Raw genomic sequence first — 16,047 nt, forward strand, 5'->3', positions numbered from 1 at the left:
GTTACCTGTGTCTGGACACACGCCACGAATCCCGTGCCGTGCACGTGGGGTTGACGTGTCACGGAGAGACGGCACCAGCATGTACGTCACGTGTCGTGGCATCGCACAGAGTTGAAGCTGCTCGCCCCACAGAGCCGCACTGACTCCGCTCAAACAACCCCACGCTTTTATCATGAACATGCATTTATATCGGACACGATTGCCACGCCGACGTTTCAGGCAATGCGCCCCTTATTCAGAGCAGAACTCTAGTGAGTAATTTTAAAATTATTTTTTTAGAATGATAAAAACCCAAATCTACGTCTATCGTTCGCTTCAAACGATCAAATCATCAGCAGTTGGTTGTCCAAAGCGAGGCAGCCAGCGAAGGTCCCCCTCGAGTGAGTCGCACGTTGTGACGACCCCGCGTTCAAGTCGGCGCATTTCCTTCGGCGTGAGCGGCTTACTTTGTTCCCTCAAAAGTTGGTGAGGCTGCAGAGCCAGGGGCTCTGAGTCGGAGCAACGTGAACAGCGCGAGCTGTGTTCGGGGGGGAACAAGGCCAGCGATTGACGCGCAGTTTCCAGCGTAATTTAATTGACTCTGCGCAAACACGCACACACGCACGCGCGCACGCGCAAACACACACGCGCATACACACATACACACACGCACACACGCACACACACGCACACACATACACACACACGCGCACGCACGCACACACACGCACACACACGCACGCACGCACACACACGCGCACACACACGCGCACACACGCACACACACACACACACACACGCGCACACACACGAACACACGCGCGCACGCACACACACACCCCAATACACCGCGTGTGGCAATGCGCAGCACGTGCCGACTCCGCTTGCTGCGCGGTGTGCGGCTGGCATTGCCCCAGCCACGTTCTGGCTGAAGCAACGCCATTCCAGTCCTCGGTCACTGTAACTAAACAACTTTTTATTTTATTTCACCATGTAAGGCCCACTGAGCTATATAGCACTTTTGTTTTTTTCCAGAAGCGACCTGGCCACAAATGATAGTTCAACGAAGTGGCTTATCACGTGGAAATGTCTACACTCGAAACGCGTGTTTCTGAATGTGAAGGGAAAACCCGGAGGACCCGGAGAAAAATCCACGTGACCACGGGGAGAGAGACACGCAAACTTCAAATATACAGCAGCAGGCGTCAGGGTCGGGATCGAACCCACGACCTCCTGTGTACCAGGAGAGGTAGTTAACATCTCCTAGCCACCGTGATGATGATGAGAGACAGAAACGCAAACTCCAAATATACAGCAGGCGTCAGGGTCGGGATCGAACCCACGACCTCCTGCACACCAGGCGAGGTAGTTAACATCTCGCCATCGCGGCACCCACAGCTGCATAGAGCGCACCTACAGGCTCACAAAGTTCCCGCAACGTGGCTTCGAATGAATGTTCGTTTGCCTCTGGTTCGTAATGAATAAAAAACACACACGCACACACCGAGCTTTCATCACTTTATTCCAGATGTATCTGGGACTGCTCTGGCTCGGTGCCTGGTGGATTTCGAGTTGTTATTACGCGCCACATCGCCCACCCCTGCTCCAGCCTCGCCCACCGTTCTCCCGATCTCCACACCGCGTGACTTGCTCTGTTCACCCGAACAAACAAACAAACTGCTCCGACATTAGGCCTACAGGTGGCTACTGAAGAAGACGAGCAGAGGCGTTCGGATGAATGACGGTAGCGTGGAATAGAGTCGAGTCCGGATGTCAGTGACGTTGGCACACTGATACCCCCCCACCCACCGCCCTTGCAGGACGGTGCTTCGTCATCTCGTGCCGCACAGAGACAGCTGCCACCGGGGGTCGCCTTCGAATCTGTTGAGACGAGATGTGGCGTAGGGGCGCTTCGAGTTGCCGGAGCGTTTAAAACAAGCGCGCCATACACGCAGGGTGGTTCAGAAACAATGGTAACACTTATATGGGACTATCGTTTTAAATGGACATAGAACGGATAATAACACTGTAGCATGATAACAAATGTAATGTTAAAAGCTTCAAATGGTCCAAGAGTTTCGATTTAAAGCTTTCGTGACTGCAGGGATTCATCTTCTTGGTTCTTTCGGTAATGTCACGTAGAATGGAAGTAATAAAATAAATAATTATTTTATTATGTTTTATTTTTACTATTTTATTATTTCTATTCTACACCCCATACATATGAAGCACTTGGAAATATTTAGATTCATACCCTAATTACAACCATACGTTCAGGTTCTCGGAGAGAGCGTTGTTCGCGTGTCTGGGACATCTCCGCCGGCCAGTGTCAGCTGACCCTCTTTGTACTCTTAGGTTTTTTCGGTTAAAAAAACAACCTACGAGTATGAATCCTTGCAGTCACGAAAGCTTAAAATCTAGGACCCTCTTTATCTTCAAGTCGCCGCGTGTCCAGTCGTAGACTCACGGCGGCGACTTGACACTATCACCTTGCCGCCTGCCACCTTGCGTTTTGCATCGATCTCCGGCCGGCGTCTGCCGAGGTCACACAGCCGCACCTGTGCCGCGTGCTGCTGGGACAGAGGCGGGAGAAAGGGGCGTGCTGCCCGCAGGAGGGATCCACCCAGCCACAGGTGGGGTGCGCGAGGAGGTGTGGGCAAGCGGGCAGGTAGCGGCGGGCAGGTGTCGGAGCATAGGTCAGGTCTCCGTCGCCGGGACGAGGCGTCACGGGCACACGAGCGCACGGGGGCTACAGGTGGTGGGCCGCGAGTTCAAGTTTCATTTGTCCTACCGCCGCACTTGACGATTAGCACGTTTGGTTGGCTGTGTACGGTGCGAAAGAAGTTCAACCGCGCGCACGTCGGCGAAAGAATGCCTCTACCTCCGACTCTGCGCAAGAGGATGGCTCCTGGCATGTCCGACCCGCTCCGCGACTCGCTGCTCCAGGAGCTGGAGGACTACCTCAAGCACGAGGTGCTTCCCGCGTGCTGTGAACTAGGGCCATTGGCCGAAACGTCGCATATTATAGACATTTTTATTTTTATTTTAAGGTACGCAGTGCTGTTGGCGGATTTTGTTGATTTTTTTTTCGAGTTTGTTGTTTTCACACTGCCGACGCAGCAGCCGTGGCAGCGGCTGCATCTCCAAACGACGCGAATCTAAACGAACAGAGTGAGAAGTGCATTGCAGTGAGAGCAGAACGCCTTCCTGTCTCCACACGTAAACAAATGTTGACTTCTGCTCCATCAGCCAAATGGCTCTGACTGAATGAGTGCGCGTTTGAACGCACGCAGCGAAGTGCCCTTTTGTTTCATAAGCCCGACTCTGCTGATGAGACTCAGCAGATCGAAACCGGGCTCAGAGATCGCTTGCTTGAACTCATACCGATTGACAATTGTTTGATCCGGAAGCCAACAAGCTGATATATTAAAAAAAAACCTGTTTCAATTTTTTTCAACAAATGTACACGTGGAGAGACGCCAATTTGAACTCTACTCGCGGTTGTTTCTTGAGCCAGAGTAGCGCGTAATAATGTTGTGACTTTAGTAAATAATAATAACAACAACAGCAATAGTAGGCGAGCCGTTCAGGTGTTCGGCTTCGTGGCTGCGTAAGTCTTATAACTGTTATAGCATCTCGCGGGGGGTGTGCGGCCTTATACCCAATAGGGGACGAAGAGGATCGACTCACTCACGAAGCATCTCGCGGGGGGGGGGGGGGGAATCTGTGTGTGTGTCGCTGTGTGTGTCTTCCTCAATGTGTCTATCTAGTCTAGAGTGTGGCTGTCTATGTGTCGCTGTGTGTCTTCCTCAATGTGTCTATCTAGTCTAGAGCGTGGCTGTCTGTGTGTCGCTGTGTGTCTTCCTCAATGTGTCTATCTAGTCTAGAGCGTGGCTGTGTGTGTGTCGCTGTGTCTGTCTTTCTCAATGTGTCTATCTAGTCTAGAGCGTGGCTGTGTGTGTGTCGCTATGTGTGTCTTCCTCAATGTGTCTATCTAGTCTAGAGCGTGGCTGTGTGTGTGTCGCTATGTGTGTCTTCCTCAATGTGTCTATCTAGTCTAGAGCGTGGCTGTCTGTGTGTCGCTGTGTGTGTCTTCCTCAATGTGTCTATCTAGTCTAGAGCGTGGCTGTGTGTGTGTCGCTGTGTGTGTCTTCCTCAATGTGTCTATCTAGTCTAGAGCGTGGCTGTGTGTGTGTCGCTGTGTCTGTCTTTCTCAATGTGTCTATCTAGTCTAGAGCGTGGCTGTGTGTGTGTCGCTATGTGTGTCTTCCTCAATGTGTCTATCTAGTCTAGAGCGTGGCTGTCTATGTGTCGCTATGTGTCTTCCTCAATGTGTCTATCTAGTCTAGAGCGTGGCTGTCTGTGTGTCGCTGTGTGTCTTCCTCAATGTGTCTATCTAGTCTAGAGCGTGGCTGTCTGTGTGTCGCTATGTGTGTCTTTCTCGATGTGTCTATCTAGTCTAGAGCGTGGCTGTCTATGTGTCGCTGTGTGTCTTTCTCAATGTGTCTATCTAGTCTAGAGTGTGGCTGTCTATGTGTCGCTGTGTGTCTTCCTCAATGTGTCTATCTAGTCTAGAGCGTGGCTGTCTGTGTGTCGCTGTGTGTCTTCCTCAATGTGTCTATCTAGTCTAGAGTGTGGCTGTCTATGTGTCGCTGTGTGTCTTCCTCAATGTGTCTATCTAGTCTAGAGTGTGGCTGTCTATGTGTCGCTGTGTGTCTTTCTCGATGTGTCTATCTAGTCTAGAGTGTGGCTGTCTATGTGTCGCTGTGTGTCTTCCTCAATGTGTCTATCTAGTCTAGAGTGTGGCTGTCTATGTGTCGCTGTGTGTCTTCCTCAATGTGTCTATCTAGTCTAGAGTGTGGCTGTCTGTGTGTCGCTGTGTGTCTTCCTCAATGTGTCTATCTAGTCTAGAGTGTGGCTGTCTATGTGTCGCTGTGTGTCTTCCTCAATGTGTCTATCTAGTCTAGAGTGTGGCTGTCTATGTGTCGCTGTGTGTCTTCATCAATGTGTCTATCTAGTCTAGAGCGTGGCTGTCTGTGTGTCGCTGTGTGTCTTCCTCAATGTGTCTATCTAGTCTAGAGTGTGGCTGTCTATGTGTCGCTGTGTGTCTTTCTCGATGTGTCTATCTAGTCTAGAGTGTGGCTGTCTATGTGTCGCTGTGTGTCTTCATCAATGTGTCTATCTAGTCTAGAGCGTGGCTGTCTATGTGTCGCTGTGTGTCTTTCTCAATGTGTCTATCTAGTCTAGAGTGTGGCTGTCTATGTGTCGCTGTGTGTCTTCCTCAATGTGTCTATCTAGTCTAGAGCGTGGCTGTCTGTGTGTCGCTGTGTGTCTTCCTCAATGTGTCTATCTAGTCTAGAGTGTGGCTGTCTATGTGTCGCTGTGTGTCTTCCTCAATGTGTCTATCTAGTCTAGAGTGTGGTTGTCTGTGTGTCGCTGTGTGTCTTCCTCAATGTGTCTATCTAGTCTAGAGTGTGGCTGTCTATGTGTCGCTGTGTGTCTTCCTCAATGTGTCTATCTAGTCTAGAGTGTGGCTGTCTATGTGTCGCTGTGTGTCTTCATCAATGTGTCTATCTAGTCTAGAGCGTGGCTGTCTGTGTGTCGCTGTGTGTCTTCCTCAATGTGTCTATCTAGTCTAGAGTGTGGCTGTCTATGTGTCGCTGTGTGTCTTTCTCGATGTGTCTATCTAGTCTAGAGTGTGGCTGTCTATGTGTCGCTGTGTGTCTTCATCAATGTGTCTATCTAGTCTAGAGCGTGGCTGTCTGTGTGTCGCTGTGTGTCTTCCTCAATGTGTCTATCTAGTCTAGAGTGTGGCTGTCTATGTGTCACTGTGTGTCTTCCTCAATGTGTCTATCTAGTCTAGAGCGTGGCTGTCTGTGTGCCGCTGTGTTTGTCTTCCTCAATGTGTCTATCTAGTCGAGAGTGTGGCTGTGTGTGTCGCTGTGTGTCTTCCTCAATGTGTCTATCTAGTCTAGAATGTGACTGTCTGTGTGTCGCTGTGTGTCTTCCTCAATGTGTCTATCTAGTCTAGAGCGTGGCTGTCTGCGTGTCGCTGTGTGTCTTCCTCAATGTGTCTATCTAGTCTAGAGCGTGGCTGTCTGTGTGTCGCTGTGTCTGTCTTCCTCAATGTGTCTATCTAGTCTAGAGTGTGGCTGTCTGTGTGTCGCTGTGTGTCTTCCTCAATGTGTCTATCTAGTCTAGAGCGTGGCTGTCTGTGTTCTCGTGCAGGGCCCCCCAGGAGACGGGGGCAGGCGCAGGGAGAGCTTCAGCAGCGAGGAGAACGTGGAGAGGTGCGCGGGGCGATCCCCCCAGGGCACCGGTCCAGCCAACAGTGACGAATCCACGACACGTGGGGCAGTGCATTATCATTATTGGGTCAAACCCGCACATATATTCGCAGTCAATCCAGGGCTATTTTACGTGTATATATTACATTTCTTTCGCACCGTACGTGGCCAAACGTGCTGATCGGAGGTTGTGGGTGGGGGGGAGAGGGGACTTTTCTCAAAACTGGACAGCCATGCGATCATGAGGTTCAACACAATGCAGCAGCAATCACCAGACCTGGGCACGAATCAATTGCTGCCACCCGAACACCGATGCCAATTATCGGATTGTCCGGGGTCAAACAAGGACACGTGGGTCACCCTCGGGGCAATAAATTCTCTCGCGTGCAGTAGCTACTACACATGTGTAGTTACTACACACACATGTGTAGCAGCTACTACATGTGTAGTAGCTACTGTTGCTACGAGAATCATCCGGAACCGGCGCCCGCCGTTTTTTTCGCCGCGAAGATCGTAGCGCCAGCGTCGTTTTTCACGTTGACTCAAATCATTTCGAAGCGGGGAACGGGCGTGTAGGTGGAGGTCTATGGGGGTGGCTGTGTGGACTGTTATTGGCAAGAGCCCTCCATAAGAACTGTGGGACTCCGCTCAAAGCCAATATTTGCTTTCACCCGGAAGGTTCCATAGCAACGCGTATAATGAGTTTGCTCGCGGTATAACGCTCGCGGACGCGTGCCTGTCGTTATAATGAAAACAAAGTTTATTACACTGATCAACACACTTTTTCTGGCATAAGGTATTCCAACAGTTTTAAGGTAATTTTGGGGTGCTGATTCCAAATCACATCAGGTTTTTGAGATATCAAATATTGCAATTTCAATAAAAACTGCAGAAGAAAAATATTAAATATATGTGGATATCTACATAAAATGATGTTATAAACACACTATCCTAAAAATACAGCACTATATTTTAACACTAAAGCAGTCACTGACTCGCAACAACTTGCAATCATAAGTGACAGAGTTAATTTCGGGTAAAATCAATGAAAATTGGGTATGCCGATAGCATAAAAATGAGATGTGATAGAGCAAATCTGAGATCAGATTTGGAATCAGCACCCTGAAATTAATTATAGATTTGAAGCTTTCGTGACTGCAAGGATTCATACTCTTAGTTCGTTCGGTAAAGTCACGTAGGTAAAAAATGAAATTAAAATTAATAAAATAAAATAATAAAAATAACGACGTTTCGGAGGCAAAAGTCCAGGCCATAAAAAAATGTTTTTTTTTGTTGACAGGTGTTATATATTTGGGGGGAGCCGTGAGCTAAGAGACACGCAGGCTGAGCCCACTATGGGTGGTGTAGCTCATGGTGTGCCAGCTCAAACGAGATGCACGCGGCGATCGTGTCCCCGTTACCATCAGCCGTGAGTTATCCACTGCTGGATGGAGGCCCTCCCCCGCTCAGTGTCAGTCGTGGGGGGATGTTTGACCATACTTCACCAGGCTGGTCAGTGCGCGTGGGTGGTGGGTGGGTGAGGGCTCAGGACGGAATTGGAAATGACTCGCCACTGACGGTAGCCGTGCCGGGAAATCAAACTCAGGTCGCCGGGTTCATAGCATTGTGCGCTAACCACTGCGCCACCGCTCTTCCACCTATCGATGTAGATCGACACAAATGAAGGTGGTTACGATCTGGTTTGATTGTTGTTGTTGCTGTTGTATTACCGGTAACCGCATAAAAAACCGGTAAAAAGAAACCGGTTACCAATTGTTCCGCAAATATGTAAATGTTTAGTACGTGGTGGGGTAAAGCGTGGGTACGACCACCGCTTCCCTGACCATCGGGGAAGAGTAGACCAAATACCGCATTGGAGCTCCCTCTCGTGGAGGCTCTTCCACCAACAGTGGCGTGAGAGAGACATTGCAGGGCTGCACCTTTACGTTCTAAATCGATAAACATCACGTCGTCGTGCCGCTTGAATCAATCAGTGTGTTCGTGACTCGCACGTCGCTGGCAACGATTGGCTACTGCTGACTTTCGCAACCGGTTATTAACCTTGAAATAGGGTTACCGGTTAACATCCCTAATACAACAACAAAATGAAGACAAAGATCCCCCGTGTAGCCTGAACAGAGTGTTGGGGCAAGTGCTGTTAGCGAGTAGCAAAACCTACGAAGGCCGGCACGGCACACGAGGGGCTGGGTGGCCAGCACCACGCCCGGCCGCCTTTGTCTCCCCAGTGACGACGTTTACACACCGCACCATAGTACAGATTTTGAGGCTGAGCCTACCTAGGTGAGACCCAGGCACCGAAACAAACTCACGCACCCATCAGTGATCTACAACGCCCGCCAGTGCTGACAAACAGCGGAGCAATGTCGCGAAAACATCGCGTGTGCTGTTGTCTGCGTCGTGGTGGCGTTTGGAGTAGGGGGAGGAGGGGGGAGTGTGGTGTGGTGTGTGTGTTTAGCTGAATGGAGACCAAACACAACGGCGGCACGGGGCGGCTGTTATTGCGACGTGTGTGTGTGTGCGGTGTGAGTGTTGTAGACATTGTATCGCGTGCAGGTAACCCGGTAACTCGAGTTGAGAGTCGCGTCTGTGATCACGCCCGGAGAGAGTAGCAGACACACATGCGAGTCGGCTGTGCGTGCCGACGTTCAACGGCAAAGCAGCACGTCCGCCGGGGAGGTGGAGCGATTCGATATGAATTCATGCGCCTTGCCGGTGGCTAGGTGGATTGTTATTGGTATTCTTGGGTTTTTTCGGTAAAAGTCACGTAGGTAAAAAAATAAAATAAAAATTAATAAAAGTAAAATAAAAATAAAATAATATATTAAAATAAAATCATATAATAATATAATAAAATAATATAAGTATTAGTACATCGCGGAATGGTGAGAGGTGGCGGAGGCTTCATTGGGGAGGCCTTCATCCAGCAGTGGATGATTGTGCAGTCGTGGTGGGGCCAGAGGTCGTAACCGGGTACCCGATACCCGTACCCTACACGATACCCGGCCTACCCGTACCCGGCCGGGTACGGGTAGGCCGTGAGTCACTGGTGAGTAGCCGTTTGTCACTCATTTCGGGTAGGGTACGGGTAGGGAACGGCTACCTGTACCCGGCCGGGTACGGGTACCCATTTGCGACCCTGGTGCGGCCGGGTACGGGTAAGGAATCAAAACCCGTTTGCGACCTCTGGGTGGGGCTAACCGCCCATGGGGGGCCTATGCAGAGGTGGCGTTGGGTGCGTCACTGCCTACACACAGGATGGACAAGATACCGAACCATATCACAGTTGCGTGACATTATTAACTTAGTCCACCGAATAGACTTCATTACAATTAATGTAACCATACTTCATCACGCTGGTCATCTAATGGTAACCATACTTCACCACGCTGGTCACCCTAATGGTAACCATACTTCACCAAGCTGGTTACACTACTGGTAACCATACTTCACCACGCTGGTCACACTACTGGTAACCATACTTCACCACGCTGGTTACACTACTGGTAACCATACTTCACCACGCTGGTCACGCTACTGGTAACCATACTTCACCACGCTGGTTACACTACTGGTAACCATACTTCACCACGCTGGTCATCTAATGGTAACCAGACTTCACCACGCTGGTCACGCTACTGGTAACCATACTTCACCACGCTGGTCACCCTACTGGTAACCATACTTCACCACGCTGGTTACACTACTGGTGACCATACTTCACCACGCTGGTCACCCTACTGGTAACCATACTTCACCACGCTGGTTACACTACTGGTGACCATACTTCACCACGCTGGTCACCCTACTGGTAACCATACTTCACCACGCTGGTTACACTACACGTGACCATACTTCACCACGCTGGTCACCCTACTGGTAACCATACTTCACCACGCTGGTCATCATACTGGTAACCATACTTCACCACGCTGGTCACCCTACTGGTAACCATACTTCACCACGCTGGTCACCCTACTGGTGACCATACTTCACGCTGGTCACGCGACTGGCTGCAGTGGTTTCCGAATGCGGGGGTGGTGGTGGGGTGATGCTGAGAAGCTGTGAAGTGGTCTCGTGACCATGACCCTCTCAAGAAAATTCTCTTAGCAATACTCCAAAGACAAAGATCCCCCGTGTAGCCTGTAACAGGCTGTTGGGGCAAGTGCCGTTAGCGAGTAGCACAAAGACAAAGATCCCCCGTGTAGCCTGTGACAGGCTGTTGGGGCAAGTGCCGTTAGCGAGTAGCACAAAGACAAAGATCCCCCGTGTAGCCTGTGACAGGCTGTTGGGGCAAGTGCCATTCGCGAGTAGCACAAAGACAAAGATCCCCCGTGTAGCCTGTAACAGGCTGTTGGGGCAAGTGCCATTCGCGAGTAGCACAAATACAAAGATCCCCCGTGTAGCCTGTAACAGCTGTTGGGGCAAGTGCTGTTAGCGAGTAGCACAAAGACAAAGATCCCCCGTGTAGCCTGTAACAGGCTGTTGGAGCAAGTGCTGTTATCGAGCACCACAAAGACAAAGATCCCCCGTGTAGCCTGTAACAGGCTTTTGGGGCAAGTGCTGCTATCGAGTAGCACAAAGACAAAGATCCCCCGTGTAGCCTGTAACAGGCTGTTGAGGCAAGTGCTGTTATCGAGCTCCACAAAGACAAAGATCCCCCGTGTAGCCTGTGACAGGCTGTTGGGGCAAGTGCCGTTAGCGAGCAGCACAAAGACAAAGATCCTCCGTGTAGCCTGTAACAGGCTGTTGGGGCAAGTGCCGTTAGCGAGCAGCACCTATGAGCCTCCTCCACACACACTCACACACGCGCGCGCGTACACCGAGTTGCGTTTACCGAGTGGCTGTTGAGCCGACGAGAGAGCGAGAGAGAGAATACAGCCCCCCCAACGCAACTTATAGACAACAACAACAAGGAGGAGGACTGGTGGGAGAAGAAGGATTTTGAGAGCGTGAGACGGAGCGTGGCGCTGGCCACCCGCACGCCCGTTCGCTCGCTCGTGCGAGTCGAGCACGTGGCGTTGTTGTTTGTTGTTGTCGTTGTTGTCGTTGCTGCTGCTGCTTGGTACAACAACCGCAGTTAATTGAGCCCTTGATCGCATTCCTTTTGCAACAACACAACTAGGGAGCGGTCATCTACCGCGCTCGCAAAGAGGTCCCCGCATCAATATCGACTGCTGTCATCATTTTACCTCTCCTCTCAACACCCCCCCCCCCCCCATATTTGGACATCGTGGGCAAGACCGTAAAACAATTTAAAAAAAAAAGTTACAACACAGCTGCGTGCGGCGGTCGTGGCACCACCACACTCACGGCGAGCAGCCCCCGTGTGAGTCCAGGGGGGCTGGAGGGGAGGGGGGGCCATGGTTTATGTCGGAGGCCATCGCGAGAGCGACACGGCCGAGCGGGGAGCCGCCTCTGGGGCCACGGGCTCCGTCTCACAGCGACGGGGCCCTGGGCACGACCCCGCGCCGTCCCGGCGTGACAGGGACCCGCAGGCATCCACCAGCGAGAGTGACTCTCGGCCCACGGGGTGAGTGGCAGCCACGGCTCACCCACCCACACCACGTTCACCCATCCACACCCCACTCAACCACCCACCCACACCCTACCCACCCACACCCCAACCACCCAGACCCGACCCACCCACCCACCCCGCGCTCACCCACCCACCCACACCACGTTCACTCACCCACCCAGACCCTACCCACCCACCCACACCCCCACTCACTCACCCACCCACCCACCCACACCACGTTCACTCACCCACCCACACCCCACTCACCCACCCACACCACGTTCACCCACACCCCACTCACCCACCCATTCACACCCTACCCACCCACCCACCCACACCCCACCCACAAACCCACCCATCCACACCCCACTCACCCACCCACCCACCCACACCCCACTCACCCACCCATTCACACCCTACCCACCCACCCACCCACACCCCACCCACAAACCCACCCATCCACACCCCACTCACCCACCCACCCACCCACACCCCACTCACCCACCTACACCACGTTCACCCACACCCCACTCACCCACCCATTCACACCCTACCCACTCACCCATCCACACCCCACCCACAAACCCACCCATCCACACCCCACTCACCCACTCACCCATCCACACCCCACCCACAAACCCACCCATCCACACCCCACCCACAAACCCACCCATCCACACCCCACCCACCCACACCCCACTCAATGCTTCTTGAGCAAATATCAAAGTCCACGGTGTTCTTCATCGCAAGGCCGCCGCGGGGTGCCCCTGACGGCCTCTGGGTGGTCTTCAGTGCGGCCCCTGGCGCGTGCGGGCCCCACCGACAATACACAACAAGTAGGAAACAACCCCCCCCCCCCCATCGATCATGGCTGTCAAAGCCCCAATGATTTCAGATGTGTGGCGGGCCCTCGACACTTGACGGTGTCTTCTTGTCGGCGATCGTGGCCCCTCTCCTGTGAAGATGAGTGAAGAGCGCTGCTCGAGGAGAAATTATTATTATTATTATATGATTATAGCTACCACGTTTGTTCACCCAGGACAGCGTCACGACTCTTTCTCGGGAGGGTCCTGACAAGCATTCGCAGGGCGACGTTGCTGCTGCTGCTACTGTTGTTGTGTATGGTCGCTAACAGCACTTGCCCCAACCGTCTGTTCGGGCTATACGGGGGATCTTTGTCTTTGTCGCAATAGGGGAGCGGTGGTGCAGCGGTTAGCGCGCGGCGCTACGAACCCGGCGAGCCGAGTTCGGTTCCCGTTCACTGCCACCAACACCCAGTGACGATTATCCGAATCGGTTCTGGGCCTCCCATAGGTCGACTCAGCCTCAAATGATTACCTGGTGCGGTGTGTAAAAACATCGCCACTGGGGATACAAAGGCGGCTGGGCGTGGTGCTGGCCACCCACCTCCTCGTGTGCCGCGCCGGCCTTCAAAGGTGCTAACTCGCTAACAGCACTTGCCCCGACAGTCTGTCAAGGCTACACGGGGGATCTTTGTCTCAATCGGTGTCACGTGCAGGTGATTCTTGGGCATTGGGGATGTTGTGGTCAACGGCGATCACATTGCACGGGATACACAGATAGAGTAGTATGCACAGATAATATGCACAGGTATGGTGTACAGGTGTATTGTATGTATTTATAAGTGGGAGAAAACCATGCAGAACTGTGAGCCCGAGTGGGGAAATCGAGCTCAGGGCCTTCTGGCTGCAGGCTACAAGTGTTACCACTGCGCCACCCTGGCGATACGAGCAGTCACTCTCCGCCACTCCACGTGCCCTTCACTCCAGCAGCCTCGACCTTCTGCTGAAGCACCCAAACAAGATCATTGGGAGGCACGGGGGGGGGGGGGGGTCGCTCCTTCTTCTATGCTGCCCTCCATTTTTTCTCTCACCCCATTCAACCGGTCAAGTGCAAGCTCAAGATCGTCCTCCGCTTCTGTCTGTGACTCTCTCCTCTGTCAAGTGCTACTTCCCCCCCTCCTCCTCTCCGTTCTGTGTTATATCCTCTTAGCGTCTCCCACTGAGTACAACTCGAAGCCCCGTATGATGTCCACGTTGCCAGCTTGACGCACGCGTCCCCCCACCCCCTACCCCACGTGTGTACGGTCAAACCCCTTGAGGTACAGTCGCTTTTTACTCGCTGTGTCAACTCACGTGGGGGGTGGTGAGCCAGGGTTGTAGGCAGAGCCCTGTTCCGATTGACCGGGTGGGGGGGGGATTTGGAAGACTGCAGGGGGAATCCGATGAGCTATAAAGATATTTTTTTATTATTTTGCACAGATGTCCAGTAGGGGCACGGGGTCAGAACGTTACGACAACAATCGTTACAAAAACAGGAGTGCAAAGTATAGGACCGGTAAGCGAATAACTTAGAAATATATACAAATAAAATTAAATGTTTTTTTGATCTTACCAGGAAAGGCCCACTGAGCTAAAAGCTTATTTTTTTTCAGAAGCGATCTTGCCACAAACGATAGCTCAACAAAGTGGATTATCACGTGGAAATTGATAGCAGAAAAAAAATATTCTAACTAATCTAGACGCCTGTTTCTCAATGTGGAGGAGGGGAAAACCGGAGAAAAAAATCGACACGACCAGTCCGGTAGAGCCGATTTCTGAAACATGAGTAGAGGAATCAACGAGAAAGGCTCACGGGAACAGTGACGGAAGAGCTATAAGAGCGTTGTACCGTTTGTGGCGTAAATATTTGATGTGGGGTATGTGATCTCGAATTTTGGCAACGGCAGTGAATGGCGGTAATGATGCTGCTGTTTTGGTAAGACGAGAGACAGAGTCGGGCTAATGGGAGAAACGCGATGCTGCTGCTGCAAGTGGACACGCGTGCTTTAGCAACTGGTGCCAAGAGACACGAAGGAAAAAGCCATCGCCCCCGTAGCCCAGATGTCGCAATCGGGTACCCGATACCCGTACCCTACCCGATACCCGGCTACCCGTACCCGGCCGGGTACGGGTACCCGTTTGCGACCCTAGTGCGGCCGGGTACGGGTACGGGTAGGCCGTGAGTCACTGGTGAGTCACCGTTTGTCACTCATTTCCAAACGTCTTGTCTCTTCTCACAATTCAAGTTCCTAGAATCAACCCACCCGCGCCTGCAACATGGCTTCATCCCAGAGGTCGCAATCGGGTACCCAATACACGTACCCTACCCGATACCCGGCCGGGTACGGGTAGCCGGGTATCGGGTAGGGTACGGGTATCGGGTACCCATTTGCGACCCTGGTGCGGCCGGGTACGGGTACGGGTAAGGAATCAAAACCCGTTTGCGACCTCTGCCGTAGCCCCTCTTGCTGGGTGCCAGGCAGTCACCTCTAGATGTCACCTTACTGCTGTGTGGCATCACCGGTGCAACATTGTGAGAACCACAGGGCACTTCGTGGCATCACCTGTGTAATATTGTACTGGTAGGAACCTCCTGGTTACACCAGCCCACAGGGGATTATTGTGTCCGTCCGTTGTGCAGGGAGGGGCTGGGTGGGGAGGGAGGGGCTGGATGGGGAGGGGAGGGAGGGGAGGGGGTGGGTGGGGAGGGTGGTGCTGGGTGGGGAGGGGAGGGTGGGGAGGGGCTGGGTGGGGAGGGTGGAGAGGGGCTGGGTGGGGAGGGACTGGTGGGGAGGGTGGGGCTGGGTGGGGAGGGGGGGTGGGAGGGGTGGGGCTGGGTGGGGAGGGGCTGGTCACCCCGTGGTGCCCTTATAAAACTCAACATTTAATCTACTCACGCCGGCTTGTGCCCGCCCTCACAGTCGGGCATATTTGCGGAATACACCACGCCGCCGTTGACCCTGGCCATTGACCGAGCAACCCAACGTTCCTACCAGCTCCCTCCGCAGGAATGTGTTGAGAGCCACGGGGCACTGCGTGGTACATATATATGTATAATCGAACCGACTTCGCTTCCTTGTCCTCGCCCGTCCGCCGTGCCCCTTAAGTTTCGACCACGAGCAGAGCGGCCGCCTGGAGGAGCAAATCCGCCTGTCGGATCTGCAGCAGCTGCAGGCCACCTTTTCCAGCCACCGCTCGTCACGCCACTCGGAGGACGAGGATGATGACGACGCGGCGGAGGCAGAAGGCGCCTCAACGGGGACACAGGGAAGTCGAGTTTCCGCCAGGGCTTAATTATTCTTCTTCTTGTTGTTACGCTTGTTCACCCAGGAAAGCCTCGACGAGTCGCGGGCAGTATTTCGATGCGTAATTGATTTTGGGTTCGGCTGTGTAAATGATGTGG

At 52.7% G+C, this 16,047-nt stretch overlaps 1 protein-coding gene across 1 annotated transcript; it reads left to right on the forward strand.

Moving 5' to 3' along the window:
- Nucleotides 1-11,640: 11,640 nt before the first annotated feature.
- Nucleotides 11,641-16,016, forward strand: LOC144949171 (uncharacterized). Its single transcript, XM_078879057.1, has 2 exons — nucleotides 11,641-11,817; nucleotides 15,752-16,016. The coding sequence occupies exons 1-2, from the start codon at nucleotides 11,648-11,650 to the stop codon at nucleotides 15,936-15,938; spliced, it is 357 nt and encodes a 118-aa protein (XP_078735183.1). The 5' UTR covers nucleotides 11,641-11,647; the 3' UTR covers nucleotides 15,939-16,016.
- The last annotated feature ends 31 nt before the right edge of the window (nucleotides 16,017-16,047 follow it).

The sequence above is a fragment of the Lampetra fluviatilis genome, chromosome 53, assembly GCF_964198595.1.
Source record: "Lampetra fluviatilis chromosome 53, kcLamFluv1.1, whole genome shotgun sequence".
NCBI classification, from domain to species: Eukaryota; Metazoa; Chordata; class Hyperoartia; order Petromyzontiformes; family Petromyzontidae; genus Lampetra; species Lampetra fluviatilis.